Source organism: Zerene cesonia, unplaced genomic scaffold, assembly GCF_012273895.1.
Source record: "Zerene cesonia ecotype Mississippi unplaced genomic scaffold, Zerene_cesonia_1.1 Zces_u002, whole genome shotgun sequence".
Lineage (NCBI taxonomy): Eukaryota > Metazoa > Arthropoda > Insecta > Lepidoptera > Pieridae > Zerene > Zerene cesonia.
Genome location: NW_024045132.1, coordinates 903,421 through 918,583, shown reverse-complemented (window position 1 = coordinate 918,583; position 15,163 = coordinate 903,421). Strand labels below are relative to the sequence as shown.

The 15,163-nt window shown below is 31.1% G+C and overlaps 2 protein-coding genes across 4 annotated transcripts in view; one reads left to right on the top strand and one right to left on the bottom strand.

The window, feature by feature from the left end:
* Nucleotides 1-706: 706 nt before the first annotated feature.
* On the top strand, nt 707-11,229 carry LOC119838407 (probable phosphoserine aminotransferase). Its single transcript, XM_038364346.1, has 8 exons — nt 707-867; nt 948-1,078; nt 1,818-1,933; nt 2,532-2,693; nt 5,175-5,269; nt 7,547-7,716; nt 9,148-9,414; nt 10,507-11,229. The coding sequence occupies exons 1-8, from the start codon at nt 817-819 to the stop codon at nt 10,610-10,612; spliced, it is 1,098 nt and encodes a 365-aa protein (XP_038220274.1). The 5' UTR covers nt 707-816; the 3' UTR covers nt 10,613-11,229.
* Nucleotides 11,142-15,163, bottom strand: part of LOC119838406 (sushi, von Willebrand factor type A, EGF and pentraxin domain-containing protein 1) — a 53,137-nt gene continuing 49,115 nt past the window's right edge. For 2 of the 3 annotated variants that reach the window (XM_038364343.1, XM_038364345.1), the window contains 5 exons: nt 14,769-14,893; nt 14,203-14,353; nt 13,679-13,877; nt 13,176-13,501; nt 11,142-12,345 (listed from right to left, as the gene is read on the bottom strand). In XM_038364343.1, coding sequence (XP_038220271.1) covers nt 12,314-12,345; nt 13,176-13,501; nt 13,679-13,877; nt 14,203-14,353; nt 14,769-14,893 — 833 coding nt within the window. In that variant the 3' untranslated portion in view covers nt 11,142-12,313. The remainder of the gene's footprint in view (nt 12,346-13,175; nt 13,502-13,678; nt 13,878-14,202; nt 14,354-14,768; nt 14,894-15,163) is intronic. The other variant, XM_038364344.1, reaches the window with a different exon arrangement.

Here is a 15,163-nt window from a genome sequence, read left to right as displayed (position 1 = left end):
GGTAGTGCCTACCAGCTCCATTGCGCACTGTGACATAAAAAAAAACATCGTCAAATGAGGAGTTTTTAAACTGTCTGAATTATATCCAGCCATTTTGTGTAGGCAAGTCATTAAAGTTTAGGTTAACTGCAACACGCCGAAGATATCCGCACAATGCAATTTTGTCATGATGTACTATGTCCTTCCCAAGGTGAACTCAATATATATGCTAAATCGCCAGAATTTTTTAATGAAATAGGTATGATAGGGATTGTTAGAAACTATTAACATATTTCCATATTTGAGGAAGAATTTAAAACAGTATGCAGATTTTTAATAGTTTAATTTTTGTTATTGAACTAATTTCGATGAAATTGTGCGTACAGATAGTGTGTGACCAAAATTGTTATTTCAGATAATCATTCATCTTCCGTAATAATGGAGTGGCTATAACCTAAATAACATACGCTACGCTACTTTGTAAGCAAAGTTGCGTATGCTTCAATACTCGTATGAAATTGAATTAACTATACTAAACCTGCGCTATTATTTATTTATTGCATAAGCCAAAACACTGTGAATACTTTCGAGCAAATACTTGTAGATCGATGATCATGAACGATAACAAATTATACTTGACACTATTTTGTCCATCGCCCGACGTCAATGAATGATTAAAATGCGTTATCAAGCGCTGTTGTGCGAGCGGCGTAATTACATATAATACAGTGTGCCACTTCACCAGTCACGCCGGTTCACAATTCACATATCAACGCAAACCAGTTGTCTTTTGTATGAGGTAGTGAGTGGTTGCGTCAAATTACGTAAATTAACAACATGCCGAAAATTCACAATTTTGGTGCCGGCCCGGCGAAAATGCCAGAAGATGTAAGTACATGCATTGAAATATATTAAAATAATTTGCATTATTCCACAAATAGATAAAGCATGAGAGTTTATTTTTATAGGTGTATGAAGCAATAAGAGAGGAGTTAACAAACTTTAAAGGATCGGGAATAAGTTTGATGGAGACAAGTCACCGATCGTCTACATATATGAACTTTAACACCGAGATACAAGATGTTGTTAGAAGACTGTTGTGAGTGCAAAATATGGCATATTACTAAAAATATCACAATAATAAAATAGATGTTACACAAATGTGTATAGGATATGCATTTTTTTAATGTCAAATCAGTTTACGCTTTTCTTAAATTTTTAATAATATGAGTTGTTCAAAGATTTCGAAAACCCATTTATAGAAATTTTAATTTTTCTGAGCCAAAACTTATTTCCTAATCAAAAAGTATTTTGTATTTTGAAATTGGTCTAAAAAGTATTTCAAATAAAACACAAAGCCGGTATTTTGTATTTCTATTTTAAATAAAAGTATTTCAAATTAGTTACATCTCTGAAAATATGCAATTCTTTCCTATTCACATGAGTATAAAATATTGCATAAATTACATGCAAATTAGTGTATAAAGGCTTCTGTATATTAATTACTATAAACACAATTGATTCTATTTTAAACTTAAAAAAAAAAATACAAATAGAATGCGTGTTATTTCCTTGTAACGTCGTCTTCACAACAAAAGTGTAAACGTTGGACGCTGTTTTCCCCCTTTAAAGTGATTTATTTTATTATATTTTCCTTGTTAATAATAAAAGGCAAATAGTAAATTCTATGCCTCCTCATATGGTCTTAAAAAAAACTCCACATAAAATACATGTGTAACTATAGCCCATATACTACTCCTGTACATAATTTAATCTTTAAACGAGATATACCACAGGAGTCAGGATTAGATGCAATATAGTCATAATATAATTTGCAGAAATGTACCCAGCAATTACAAAATCCTGTTTCTCGCCGGTGGTGGTCAGGGGCAATTTGCTGCTGTACCTATGAATTTAATTTCGAGGACGGGTACTGCGGATTACGTTGTAACAGGTAAGTCAGACACATTTCCGACCTATGATTTTTGTTAGAACATACTTATAAAATTGTTTGAACATAAATTTTGAAATATTCTTGAATCTTTTATTGAGCTCAAACAACAATTTTTATAACCTTTAAATCTATGTCTTCACATAGCGACCTTTGCCAGATGTATTTTTAACTTATTCTATTAATGGATTGATATAATTATAGGTTCAAAATTCTAAGTGTGATAACCTATAACCGTATAAGTTATTAATAGCTTTAGCAAATTCGATCAATGTGTCGCATATATAACACTACTTATACGTTTAACATGCAATGTATCCTTTTTATATTTATTACATTAATTTGTACATAAATTAATATTAGGATGTTTGTTTTTAGGATTAGTTTATAATTCTGAAATAGAGAGCAATTTTTTTTAATTATTTAAATTGAGAAATTAGCTAATAAAAGTTTGAGTGGAACATGTTCGTTCAAAGACATTCTTCCACATGGTTTCAAAATTTACTCATTGGTTAATAAGAATATTTAAAAAATCCTGACTCACTATCAAATGTTTCCTATTCTACATAAACTATTTAGTAACCTGTGGTACTGTTACCAGGTTCATGGTCAGCGATGGCAGCCAAAGAAGCGAAAAAATACGGCAAAGTGAACATGGTGTTGCCGCCTACCGATCGTTATGTAGGCATCCCAGACCAGTTTACATGGAACCTAGACCCAAACGCCTCATACGTCCACATTTGTGGAAACGAAACTATTCACGGTACGTGAAATGCCTTTGGTCTAGAACTAACGAGTATTCTATTCCAGAAAGTTCTTTATTCGTTCCAGTTTGTCCTAGAAGCCTCGACTGCGAAGCGTAAATCGTTTAAGTTCCGCCTTGATTTTCTTTGTAGTAAATTTAGTTTAAGGAGTTATTCGGATTGTTGCTTATTTGCTTGAGCATTTAGCCAATAATGATCTGTTACTGTTCTAGGTGACGTAGAATTTTAATTCACTATCGTAGAATAAATTGGACAGTAAATGTTTAGTTAAAAGGATAGTATGCAGTATTGCAAAGGTAAAAAAATTTTTTACTCGTTACACAGTAGCATTCTTATACTATCATTCCACGCGATCGATCTTTTGTACAGGTGCGACACCTTCTCTGGCGCAAGGTGGCCTAATTCGTGTTGAATTATGCTTGACATTTCACATAAATATTTCATTTCATTTAACACTTTTATTGAATAAAAAGATATATTCTTTATGAGCGATGTGATTACATATTTATTACTAGCCATACTTCGTTACATATCTATCTATATATATAAAATTCTCGTGTCACAGTTTTCGTTGCCAAACTCCTCCGAAACGGCTTGACCGATTCCTCTGAAATTTGGTAAGCATATTGGGTAGGTCTGAGAATCGGCTAACATCTATTTTTCATACCACTAAACGATAAGAGTAAGGCAGAACAGCGTTTGCCGGGTGCAGCTAGTACACTATAATAAACATAGCAAAAATGAACTGTATTTGCATATATGTATCTTTATGACTAAAACATTTGTATGTGTTGTTTTTTTTTTAAATAAATATCAAATGCCTATAAAATTTTATTCTTTAATATAACAGAAGCATAAAGTATTTGGGCATAAAAGTTAGTGTGAATCACTAAGTATTTAGTACCACGAACTTTTTTGTAGAACTATTAATAATAATTTAGTCAGCACAATAAACTATCATAAATATGGCGATCTCAGTTGCCTAGTATAGGTACCAGTCTCATCCTTAATTTTTCGTTTAAATAAATTGAACAATTTTTTTACAGTAAATTAAGTTGTGAGATATTAAACGCATTTTTATATACGTTATGGTAGTCCTTATCTTCTAAGTCTATCTGTAAGTCCTTGGTTGTCTTGAACTAAAAATTAACAATGGGACATATTATTCGATCATCCAGCGGGATTCTTTAATTTTTAAAGCTTTTTGAATAAACATTTATATGCCCATATTGTTACAAATCTAAAAATAAAACTTTACTTGTTTAAGATATAAGTACAGTTTGGTTTTACTATATCATTATACAAGACAAATTTTACGTATAACTTATATGGTATGTCAATATAGAGAACGTACGAAATTTAGGAAAGGGTATCGCGAGCTACCAATAATTCATTTTTATTGCAGGTGATTTGAATAATATCCATATTTTATTACAACTGTTCATAATTTTATAAAATACTGGATTGCTATTTGTAGTCCTTCCTATACTTTACCAAAACTATTTGAAAATGGTATTGCGATTTATTCAAATAACTTCGATACATTAGCAAAGTATTTTAAAATTATTTAGATGAAAATTGAAGAAAAAGCGTTTTTTAGCCTTTAAGATTTTTTAAGCTATACTTATTCGTGTATATATAAAATATTAAAGTTTATCCTAACCTTATAAATATCACTCATTTAGTTTATTTACTTATTATTATCAATTCAGATAGCAAAATTTATCCCACTTCATCGCAATAAAATGTTTACGATATTGGTAATCTATTTCACATACTTTTGCGAGGACAATTATTTTAGTAACAACCCAAAATAGCATTAATTTTGTTTTCATATTTCAGTTAAAATATAAAATGAAATTTTATAAAGGGTCTGAAAACATTATGTTGAACTAGTGTCACTAATTAATATTTGAAATTAATCTTGTGAAAAATTCATTCAATTCCACGCAGTAGTTTTAACCATAAATGTACAAACATAACAGAGCGACATTTTGCCAAAACTAATTTTCGTTTCTGTTGTTCTAATAAAGTTGCTCATTATTTTAATCCCTTTTTTTTATTATAAATGCGAATTCACGCTCATACCACTGAATCGGTTTGGATAAAATTTGTTACCAAGATAAGCTATCCTGAAAAAGAAAGGACATAGGATAGGCTTGATCCTAGAAATCAAGGAACGGGCACGAGCCACGGGCGGAAAGTTAGTTATCTATTAAAATAATAAATGTAGGTTTTAAGATTGTGCTTGTTACAATTTCATTCACACAATATATTCTCTACAAAATCAGCTGTTGTAAGTTCCCGAGCATTTTAACTGCAGAAAAATAGATTTAGCCGAGGTAGCCGAGGTTAAGTAAAAGTTACCAACCGCAAAACATGACGTAACACATTGCAAAACAAACAGGATATTTGAATCCTAGTTAAGGATAGAGCAGAATGTTTGTATCGAGGTATATATGGTTATTAATTTGTTTCAGGTGTCGAATTCGATTTCATTCCTGACACGAAGGGAGTTCCATTAGTTGCTGATATGAGTTCTAACTTCATGTCGAAGAAATTAGACGTCTCCAAGGTATAGTAAATTGTATAAAGCAAAGTCGCTTCCCGCGTCTGTATATATGAATGCTTAGATCTTTAAAACTTCAAAACGGATTTTGATGGGTTTTTTTTTAATAGATAGAGTGACTACTCCGAATTTAACGCGTGCGAAGCCGCGGGAAAAACTAGCAATGTTATAGTTTTGTATTACAATTTCAGGTTAGGATTTTGACGTATGGAAAAAGGAACAAAATATTTTAAGTCCTGTAATCTGATGAAAACTCCTAAATATCTAGTTTACACAATGATGATAATATAATCAGTTATCAAAATTCGTTGATAACATGTCTACATTTCATGTGAATTATTTGCGGTATGAGAAAAATAATAGTGGTTTTCTTAGTAATTTTGCATATTTGGGGTGTTTTTCTTATACAGTTTGTTAATTATTAATACAATTAAACGCGTGAATATATAAGAAAGAATATATATCGAAGTAACGTGTTCTCTCGTATATGGACGATTATTATTACATTTGTATTTATCAACACATATATCGAACATATACATCTAGACATCAAACGCGTGCTGTGTTGAATACATTTCGGTATCCTCGAACAGCGTTTCGCACTATTTTCTAGTGTTACAATTTGTTCCGACATCCACGCGAACGAAGTCGCGGGCACAGCTTGTCGGTAGATAAATTGTTTACTGATCAAATTTATTTACGAATAAGTACGTGATCGGCCTTTTTATCTTGCCAAATCGAAATAACTTTTTCTTTAGTTCCTAAAGAGAATAGAACTCAAGAGCAGGAACTTGTCAAAAAATATACTACTACATAGTATAAAGCTAAGTCGCTTCCCGCGTCTGTATGTATGCTTTAATCTTTAACTACACAACGGACTTTGATAAGGTTTTTTAATAGATAGAGGGATTCAAGAGGAAGATTTATAAGTTTAATTACATCTATTAAATTACTCCGACTTTAACACGTGCGGTGCCGCGGCTAATAAAGTAAATAAATTAATCGTATCATATAAAATGCTACGAGAGAAATGAAATCTTCCTGGAAAAAATGTCTGTTATTGTAGGTAGTTATATACTGCTAATACCTTGGTGTTCTCGCAGTAACACTTATTTAATCTTATAGAAGTACGTCTTAGCTGTTATAAATAGAAGTATTTCCGTTAAATTCACATATTATGATGAGATAACAATCTGTCGTAGCAACAATATCGATATGTTGACTCACAACACGTGACACGTGATAATCGACATAATAATATTATTATTTTTGATAGCTGTTATCGTTGAACGCTCATCAAAAATAACTGAATCCGATAACAGGAAGATGTTGATAATTTACTACTTTTAGATACATTACATAGTTTTATGCAAATAGGAAACATCAAGCTACGATAGACAATATTACACGGATAAAATCTCATAGGTAATTGTAATATAATGAAAATATAAACTTAAAAATCTGTTTAGTTCTGATATAAAAAGGGTACAAAAGATGTGAAAGGTTTAAAGGTATTCACTAGATCTAATAGGATGTGTATTTTAAGAACAGGCGGATTTTCTTCCATTTAGATATTCTAGCGTATTATAATATCTCATCTTCAACGTATGCATATATTGTACCGTAATCCGGGCTAAAACTGCTCAGAATCTGAAATACCACATATCGTATTTATTAGTTTCTGTATAAAATTGTCTAAATAAATTTAAACATGAAACTTTACATGTATGTATGTAGTAGGTTTTTTTTCGAAAAATGTTACTAATATTAAATACGCGAAAGTACGAATATATGTACGTTGGTTATTTGTTGTAAACAGCTGATCGGACCTGTATGAACGCAGATAGAAAACACTATGGATAAACACATAGGCTACTTTCAGTTTCAGCCGCTCGATCTTACTTTTATGTGACATATCATGTCAAAGTTTTACTACGCTTTGTACTTGAGCAAAACAAAGATTCAATCAATACATACAATCATTACATATATGAATAGACTAAAATAGAGTCAATAATATGGACGCCTGTTCTGGCAGACTACAGTGGCCAAGTACGGGTTGACAGATTATATAAATCGTCGTACTTTTGATTCTCTGACATGCCGGTTTCCTCCCCATGTTTTCCTTCGTCGTTTCATCATCGTAGATAAATTGAAAAATCAATTTATTTTCTACAAGCTCGCCTGATCTTCAAGACAAAATTTTAAGACCGAGGACATCACCACCACTGGTTTTTTAAAGTCAGAATAATGAGTTTTTATATTTTATGTTTCTGGGGATAGTTCGGAGTCATATATGGGGGTGCTCAAAAGAACATTGGAACATCCGGAGTAGTGCTAGTCATAGTTCGAGAGGATCTGCTTAATCAAGCGCTACCTATTTGTCCAGCTATTTTGGACTGGACTGCTAATGCTAAAGCTGACTCCATATTGAATACTCCGCCCATGTTTGCGTAAGTTAAATTAACTCATTTTTTAATTTAAATTTATTATAATTTAACCCTTTTGTAGAAGTCTAAATGTTGTATAATGCTTTCAGTGTTTATGTATTACAGTATTTTTCGTTTACTGAAAAATAAATTATTCTTCTATAAATTCAATGCCCGAGTATATTATTATTAATTGAAAAGGATTGTACTGTTGATTTAATTTAAACTAATAAAAGAAAATAAGCTTGAAGAGTATTTTATGTGTTATAATGAATGACCGGCGAATTGAAAACAAATTTATCTCAAGATAAATTCAATAATGACGGTTGATATAGTAAAAATTCCCCCGACCCCGAGACGTTGTTTTGTCTTTCTTATAATCTTTGAACTTGGATCATGTAACGTAATCGAATATTTACATGAATAATTAATTACTTGAAAGTAAATTTTTTGATGATTATGTACATAATATTATGAATTAGCACTCACGAAGTTTGAAAGTATATAATCTGTTAATACTTTTAAAATATGTAGTTAAAATTTGCAATTTCTTTACTAATTTTATGAAATACGTGTGCTTGTGTTTTGTATCTAAGCATTTGGATACTATTTTTTTATATTATATTTTATTATTATACTGGTTATTTGTCTGTTAAATAAGTAAATTAAGTGATATAGTTAAAGTATTTTCACTGTCAATTCTTTTATATTTTACGTTCACACATAAATACGAAGAAAGAACAAAAGCTGTTGCAATAAATAAATAGGTTTTAGAATAAATCTATTTTACAATTTCTGAGTGCAAATTTAATCATTGATATTGTGTGGGAAAATTTGTAGTGCCAATAATAAACGCTCTTTGACCCAGTTGTTTCTTGTGATTTTTATCAATATTGCGTTATCAATTATTATTCATTGTTCGTATTCCAGTTAAATGCGGTATTTAACTGGCTTCTACTTATCTCTTAAAGTTTATGTTAAGGTGATGAAATAAAATAAGCTATCATGCCGTAATGTTCCCAAATATATGATAATCTCAATAAATTCATTATCATATTTTATTTGAGTTAGATTATGGTAATGGCATCGTGCGTGGTCACTCTAATTTCTTTTATTTCAATTTTTTTCTTTTACGGTAAAATCTCTTACTAAATGTATTTCAAGAGATATAGGAAATTCTTTTCTTACCACAACTACACATTACAGTAATAATTTAATAGAATACCATAAATGTTTTTAAATTACTTTTCCATTATAATTGAGGACGTTCTGCTGAAGAATTCGATAGCTAATTGTGTTCTATATATTTTTAAGTAACACCGAGAATTCAAGGCGTCAGTCGTCTAGGCCTCCGTGTCAATGTTCCATTTTATCATTAAACATTAAATTTAACTAGAATGACAATTTGGAATGAAATTAATCCCTATCCTTTCGATAATATTATAACACTTGCAGCATCTACGTGATGGGCAAGTGCCTCCAATGGATAGAAACCAAGGGTGGGCTGGATAAAATGGCCGAATTAGCTGCAAAGAAATCGTCAATGATTTACGACTTGATAGAGAATTCAAACGGTTTCTACTACGCGCCAGTCGCTAAGGACGCTCGGAGCAAAATGAATATACCATTTAGAATTGGATCGGAGAAAGGCGATGAGGCTTTGGAAAAAGAGTTTTTGAAGGGCGCTGAAGCTCTGGGCTTGATACAGTTGAAGGGACATAGGTAAGTTTTGATAAAATGATATGATTTTAATTTTAATTGTTAGTTTTATAGCATTGAATTGAATGAATAAATTTGTCAGAATTGTGGTTACGAAGTTTTATAAAAATAATCTCATCAATCAAAAACAACTCGCCAAAAAATTGGCATACAAATATGATATTTTTTCTTAATACAACTACTTTTTTACAATTGGTACCTAGTGTGAATTTAGATAATTTGTTATTTTGTGTTGATAAAGACTTCCTTCCCTAAGATGCTTAGGACAAATAAATTTGTCCTTTTTACTGTTTGTTCGGAGCAATTTTTTATGGAACTTTCTTCAAATGTACGAGATTTTATTTTTAAGACTTTATGGCGAAACTCCAAGAATATGTTCATGCGAGCTACTAGTAGAAATGAAAGGAAATAAGAACAGATACAAATTGTAAAGTGAAAAATAACCAGTTTTCCTTCTTTCGTTACACTAATACCTTTTTATTTAGCAAACAGTGTCCTTGATGTTTTGTTTACGATTGCAGAAACGAATCGTAAAACGATACATTATAAACCGTCTATAAACGGGACATTAAATACAAGGATTTATACGATTTGTTCTCTGTTGTCCTTCAATTTGTCCTCGGGACATCACGATATCTAATTATAGCAGGAATAAATAAACAACAAACTTTTACGTTGTTTTTTCGGTTTTTTGGGATCGAATGAGTTTTAAGTATATACCTTTTCGAACCATTTGACCTTTCCGAAAAATTTGAAGCGGGATTCGAACCCGCCTCCGCGCCAAACCGTAGCAAAATCAATTTTTATCTATTCTTTCAAAATTTCTCATTCATAAGGCATTTCAATGCTATAAAACTAAAAATTAAGCAATAAGCAATAGCCCACTCAGCACTCTGGTGTAATATTTCTTACACCAGAGTGTGTGTTCATTTCCCGGATCTAGAAAGGTTGTGTAGTGGAAAGTTTAAAAAAATATGTACAAAAAAAATATATGTTTATAATTTTTCTTTTCTATATTTAAAAATTATGTATATTTAAAAAAATCCACCATTTGACGCATGATGTTCGTAAAGTTTATTTCTGTTTTTTTTCTAGGAGCGTTGGTGGTATTCGTGCATCTATATATAACGCAGTTACGGTGGAGGAAGTAGAAGTGTTAGTTAAATATATGACTGAATTTTACAAAAAACACGCCAAGTAAAATGTTTTTTTTTTTATTATTTTTGTTTATGTTGTTTCTCTCAAGATGGGAGCAATAACGCAATTTCTCGAGTATATGCTAGGACGAGATTATTGATATAAATTGGTGGATATATTTTTATACGATTTTAATAAAATAAAAAATGTAGTGAAGAGTTTTTTCGTATTTTGATTTTTGTATTCTACAGTTGAAATGCTTTTTGAGAAATTGCGTTTGTTTCCTTGTATTTATATAATTTATAAGTAAGTACACAATTGAGTATTTTAGTATTGTCTTATGACTGTATTTGTATTTAGAATTCGTACTTTTGAATTGTTTTAGAAACTATTTGTAGTTGCATCAACTTAAACAATTTTTGTATTTAGAAAAACTTAGGTATCCTATTATAAAATCAGTGTTATTTTTTTACTTTGTGTATTTTTTACTTCATTCTTCTATTTCAAGTAATATAATTATTTTAAGAATAATGTTCATCTATGTAACTTCAAGTGCTAATAAATTTGGGTCTACAAAATAAAAGTACACTTAAAATACATATTTAATTTATTTTTTGTAAAATTATTTACTGTTAATATCTAATGTGGTAATTATTGTGATGGAATACAAACCACTAAAACATGATGAGTATTTATGTATATTCTGTATAAAAATTTGAAATAAAAAAAAACTCGTAGTTTGAGTAGCGAAACTAACTCACGAAGGCGGGTGCGTAAATCATTAAATACAAATTTTAATGTTTATAAAAATTAAAACTATTGTTATTGAATTATTGTAAAAATATATCAGTATAGACCGGTTAAACCCTTGTGAGAATAAACTTATCTTAATAATTGGGCTACATAATATAATCACTTGATTATTAAAATTAAAATAAATTGTATATTACAGTAAAAAATAAAATACATTGTTTTGTATATAATTCTAAATCTATACAACCCATCTATACAAAATTCTCGCATACCTAAATTGAATTATTCATAGATTAAGTACAGTCCACATTATTATACAAAAATATAAAAAAAAATCTTTTATAATAACATACTCGTTATTATTTGGAAATGTAATCGTACAAAACTTCAATCATCAGTTAATCTAAGACGATAAAATGAGGTTTATAAATATACAGATTTTATAAAGTAATATTTACACTAATAACTTGTATAACAAAATCGAAGTTACATTTATTGGAATGTCACATAAGTAAAACGCCCTGTTTTGTCTGATATGGCATTATTTGCCTAAAATACTTGAGCATTCGATTCGTTGATATTATACGAACATCAACACATTCACTGTTTTTGAAGAAAATATGACGAAATTATGCGTATTTGTGACTGAGGGAAAACATTTGGTGGGGATAAAACAGTGAGTGTGTTAATAATTGTTATTAAAACTAAACCTAATTATAAAGCTAGCAGAGTACAAAATTCTACACAACATCTCGGCTTACACGCAACAATTCTCATAGATGACGAACTATTTACATTGTTATAATATATGGATACGAAACTTTGTAGTAAGATATAAGAAAAGTGAATAAGAGATTTAGAAGAAGCACCATTTCAAAGCGAAACTGCAGATGATAAGCAACTATGAGAATCGTATCGTGTTTACATTAAAAAAAAACAGTTTCACCGAGACACGAAACTATATTATTATGTAAATTTGACCAGAATACGACAAAACGCAGTCCATTGCTGTTTACTGACCCTCACTGTCACTGTCACTCTTATCTGTAAGTAATGTTGCATCATTATTATTTGTTTAATATCATTCGTGCTTCTATATTTTATCTATAAATTCTATATGATGTAAGAAGTCATTGTTTATAAGGACTTGCTTGTTGTGATTGTGACGTCAGTAAATTGATTATAAGCAGAAGCTAATTTAAGTGTAGGAAAAGGGGAAATTATTTATAAAAGGAAACCGGGAATAGTAGAATAGACCTTAATTTACTATGATGTAAAAATACATTTTTTATGGCAATCTCTATCCAGTCTTTGTTGCCCTGGTAGATTAAAACTTTTCTACTGATATTAATAAAATTAGGGATTGATTAAAATTATTCTAAAAGACAATATTATTTGCTTTTGTTTTGAGCATTGAAAGAAATATGGAAGTTTATTAAAGAAATTGTGACGCACTCTTCGGTCTCAACAATATCCCCAATAATTATTATAACAAAACCATTATCAGTAGATAATAACACCTAATAGTTTAATTAAAATCTAATAAAAAATGCTATCTAGGCTACGATCTAGGCTGGTAACATTTTTTTACAAACTATTATTACAAAATAACTACACTTTTTGCGGGCTATAGGCTAAGCATATTAAGCAAACCTATCTTAAAATATTCAATAGAGGCTTTAATATCATCGATACAAACGAGTACCGTAATTTACTTGTATAATATAGTGGAAAAACATGAAACTAGCACACAGGGCAACAGTATTGATATTAGGCCTTTGAAATAAGATCTACGACATGCAACTAAAAGCTAAACGTGAACAGCTGCGAAAGAATATAAAGTGCGCACTACATTGCGTGCTCCAAATACTGACCTTTCTTACCAGGGTATGCGTGCCTTTTTAATCTGTCATATAGATCCTCCTTCGTGCCGTATATACTCGCGTTGGATCTCGCTAGACTGTTCATTTTCCCGTTCATGCCATTGTGTAGACTCTCCTTCATGTATGTTTCGTTGTAGAAGTTGGGCATTTCCCAGCCATCCTCTTCGTCGTCATAGTAATGTGCGTATGTGGAGTGGTGTGAAGGAGCGATGGATTCCGCGTACGGTGTATGCGCTCCGTAGTAGAAGTTCACTTGTGAACCGTTTTGGTCGATAGCTGGCGTTAATGTTTTCTTTGGTTCTCGTTTCTTTGACGATCTGTAGAAAAATATTGTTAGGTAAAGAAAAAAAGTGATTTGATTCTTTTGTTAACATCTGTATACATAAATACGGTCAGTGTGTGTAAAAGTCAAAGTAACGGAAAATTTTTATGTTTTTTGCGATATCCTGCTATATATTCCAAATAAAGTGTACTCGTAAGTATTGCTGTAGTACCTGGCACAGATCATCCATACAAGCAGCACGAGGAATATGATGAAGATGACACCACCAGCGACGCCGCTGGCAATATACGCGAACTCACTCTTCTCCCTACAGTGTCTGCCAGTGAAAGAGCCAGCGCATCTACACGAAGGCTCGCCGCGAGCATCCTTAACACATTCTCCGCCGTTGTCACAGAAATCGAGACATACATCTGAAATACAATCGATTCATATAAAAATATATATAAACATAAAAATATATTGTGTTTTGTGTAAAAGAAACAGGTTGTTTTCAGTACAAAATCGCCCCAAAAACGCCAATTTCAAGTAGCTATATCCTTTTAGCTGGCCACTTATGCAAATGGTGTGGCAATTACATTACTGTGTATTTATGATACTGGCGAATTACGCTGAAGAGCGTATATAACATTTGGTTTTATTTTGATTAGATAAACGAGATTTTTGCAATTTTTCGTTTGAGGTAAGTAGAATTTACCTGAAAGGAATGAGCTAATGTTTTGGTTGACAAATAATTACCTGTGCAAACTTTTCCGGTGCCATTGAATCCTGGTTTACACTGACACTTGAATTCATTGGTATCTTGTACGAGAAGACAATAAGCATTGGTATCGCAATGCATTTCTGGTCCGCTCATATCGCACGGGTTTGTACAATCTGATTCTGAAGTCTGTAAGAGATTTCTGCTAGTTAGTTATTGATTTTACCGGTTCCCGTAGGATTATCGGGGTAAAACCTATCCTATATCTTATCTCTGATCGAAGATAGCTTGTTATCTTGGTACCAAATTTTATCACAATCGGTTCAGTGGTTTTGGCATGAAGAAGAAAAAGATTAGAGAGAATTATTTTCGCGTTAATAATATTAGTAATTCCAAGATTTTATTACTTTTGTTGTAAGTTGCTTGTTGTTTTATCATGATTCAGTATAGATGAAACCGAGGCGAGTGACTAGTTTATAGATAAGAAATCAATAGATATATTTAAAAAACATTACACTACAACAATGTTTTCCTCCTCAAAAAATTCGTCAGTAATTCGGGATTTTTGTATGAACGGAACAAATTGATTTATTTAAATACTTACGGCTCCCTCTTCCTTTGTACTGGTGTTAATTGGGCACGGGATGCATTGAGTTTGCTGGGTTTCCGATTGGTATGTACCCTTCTTGCATTGTATACAGGTATTGAGGGTTACGTTCAAGAATGATCCTGAAATTATGTTAATGAATAATGTTTATTCATGATCCATGTTTCCTGATACCATATTACATATACGTAATAAATTAAACCGATGAACGTGTTATGTATAGCATACAGCATAGCAAATATCATACGAATGAATTTAGTACATCAAAATGAGGTTTGAATTCCATTTCTGTACGATGTACATGGAGTTAATAGAGGATTCAGTACAAATATTTCATTGCATAAATGCTAACTAAGAGTATACAATTTAAATAAGATTACACAGTTGAAATA

Bases quoted from the DNA above. Each gene is read 5' to 3' on its own strand.
- LOC119838407 (XM_038364346.1), top strand. From the start codon at position 817: ATGCCGAAAATTCACAATTTTGGTGCCGGCCCGGCGAAAATGCCAGAA. The intron at 2,694-5,174 runs GTACGTGAAATG...AATTTGTTTCAG, and splicing joins TGGAAACGAAACTATTCACG to GTGTCGAATTCGATTTCATT. The intron at 9,415-10,506 runs GTAAGTTTTGAT...TTTTTTTTCTAG, and splicing joins ATACAGTTGAAGGGACATAG to GAGCGTTGGTGGTATTCGTG.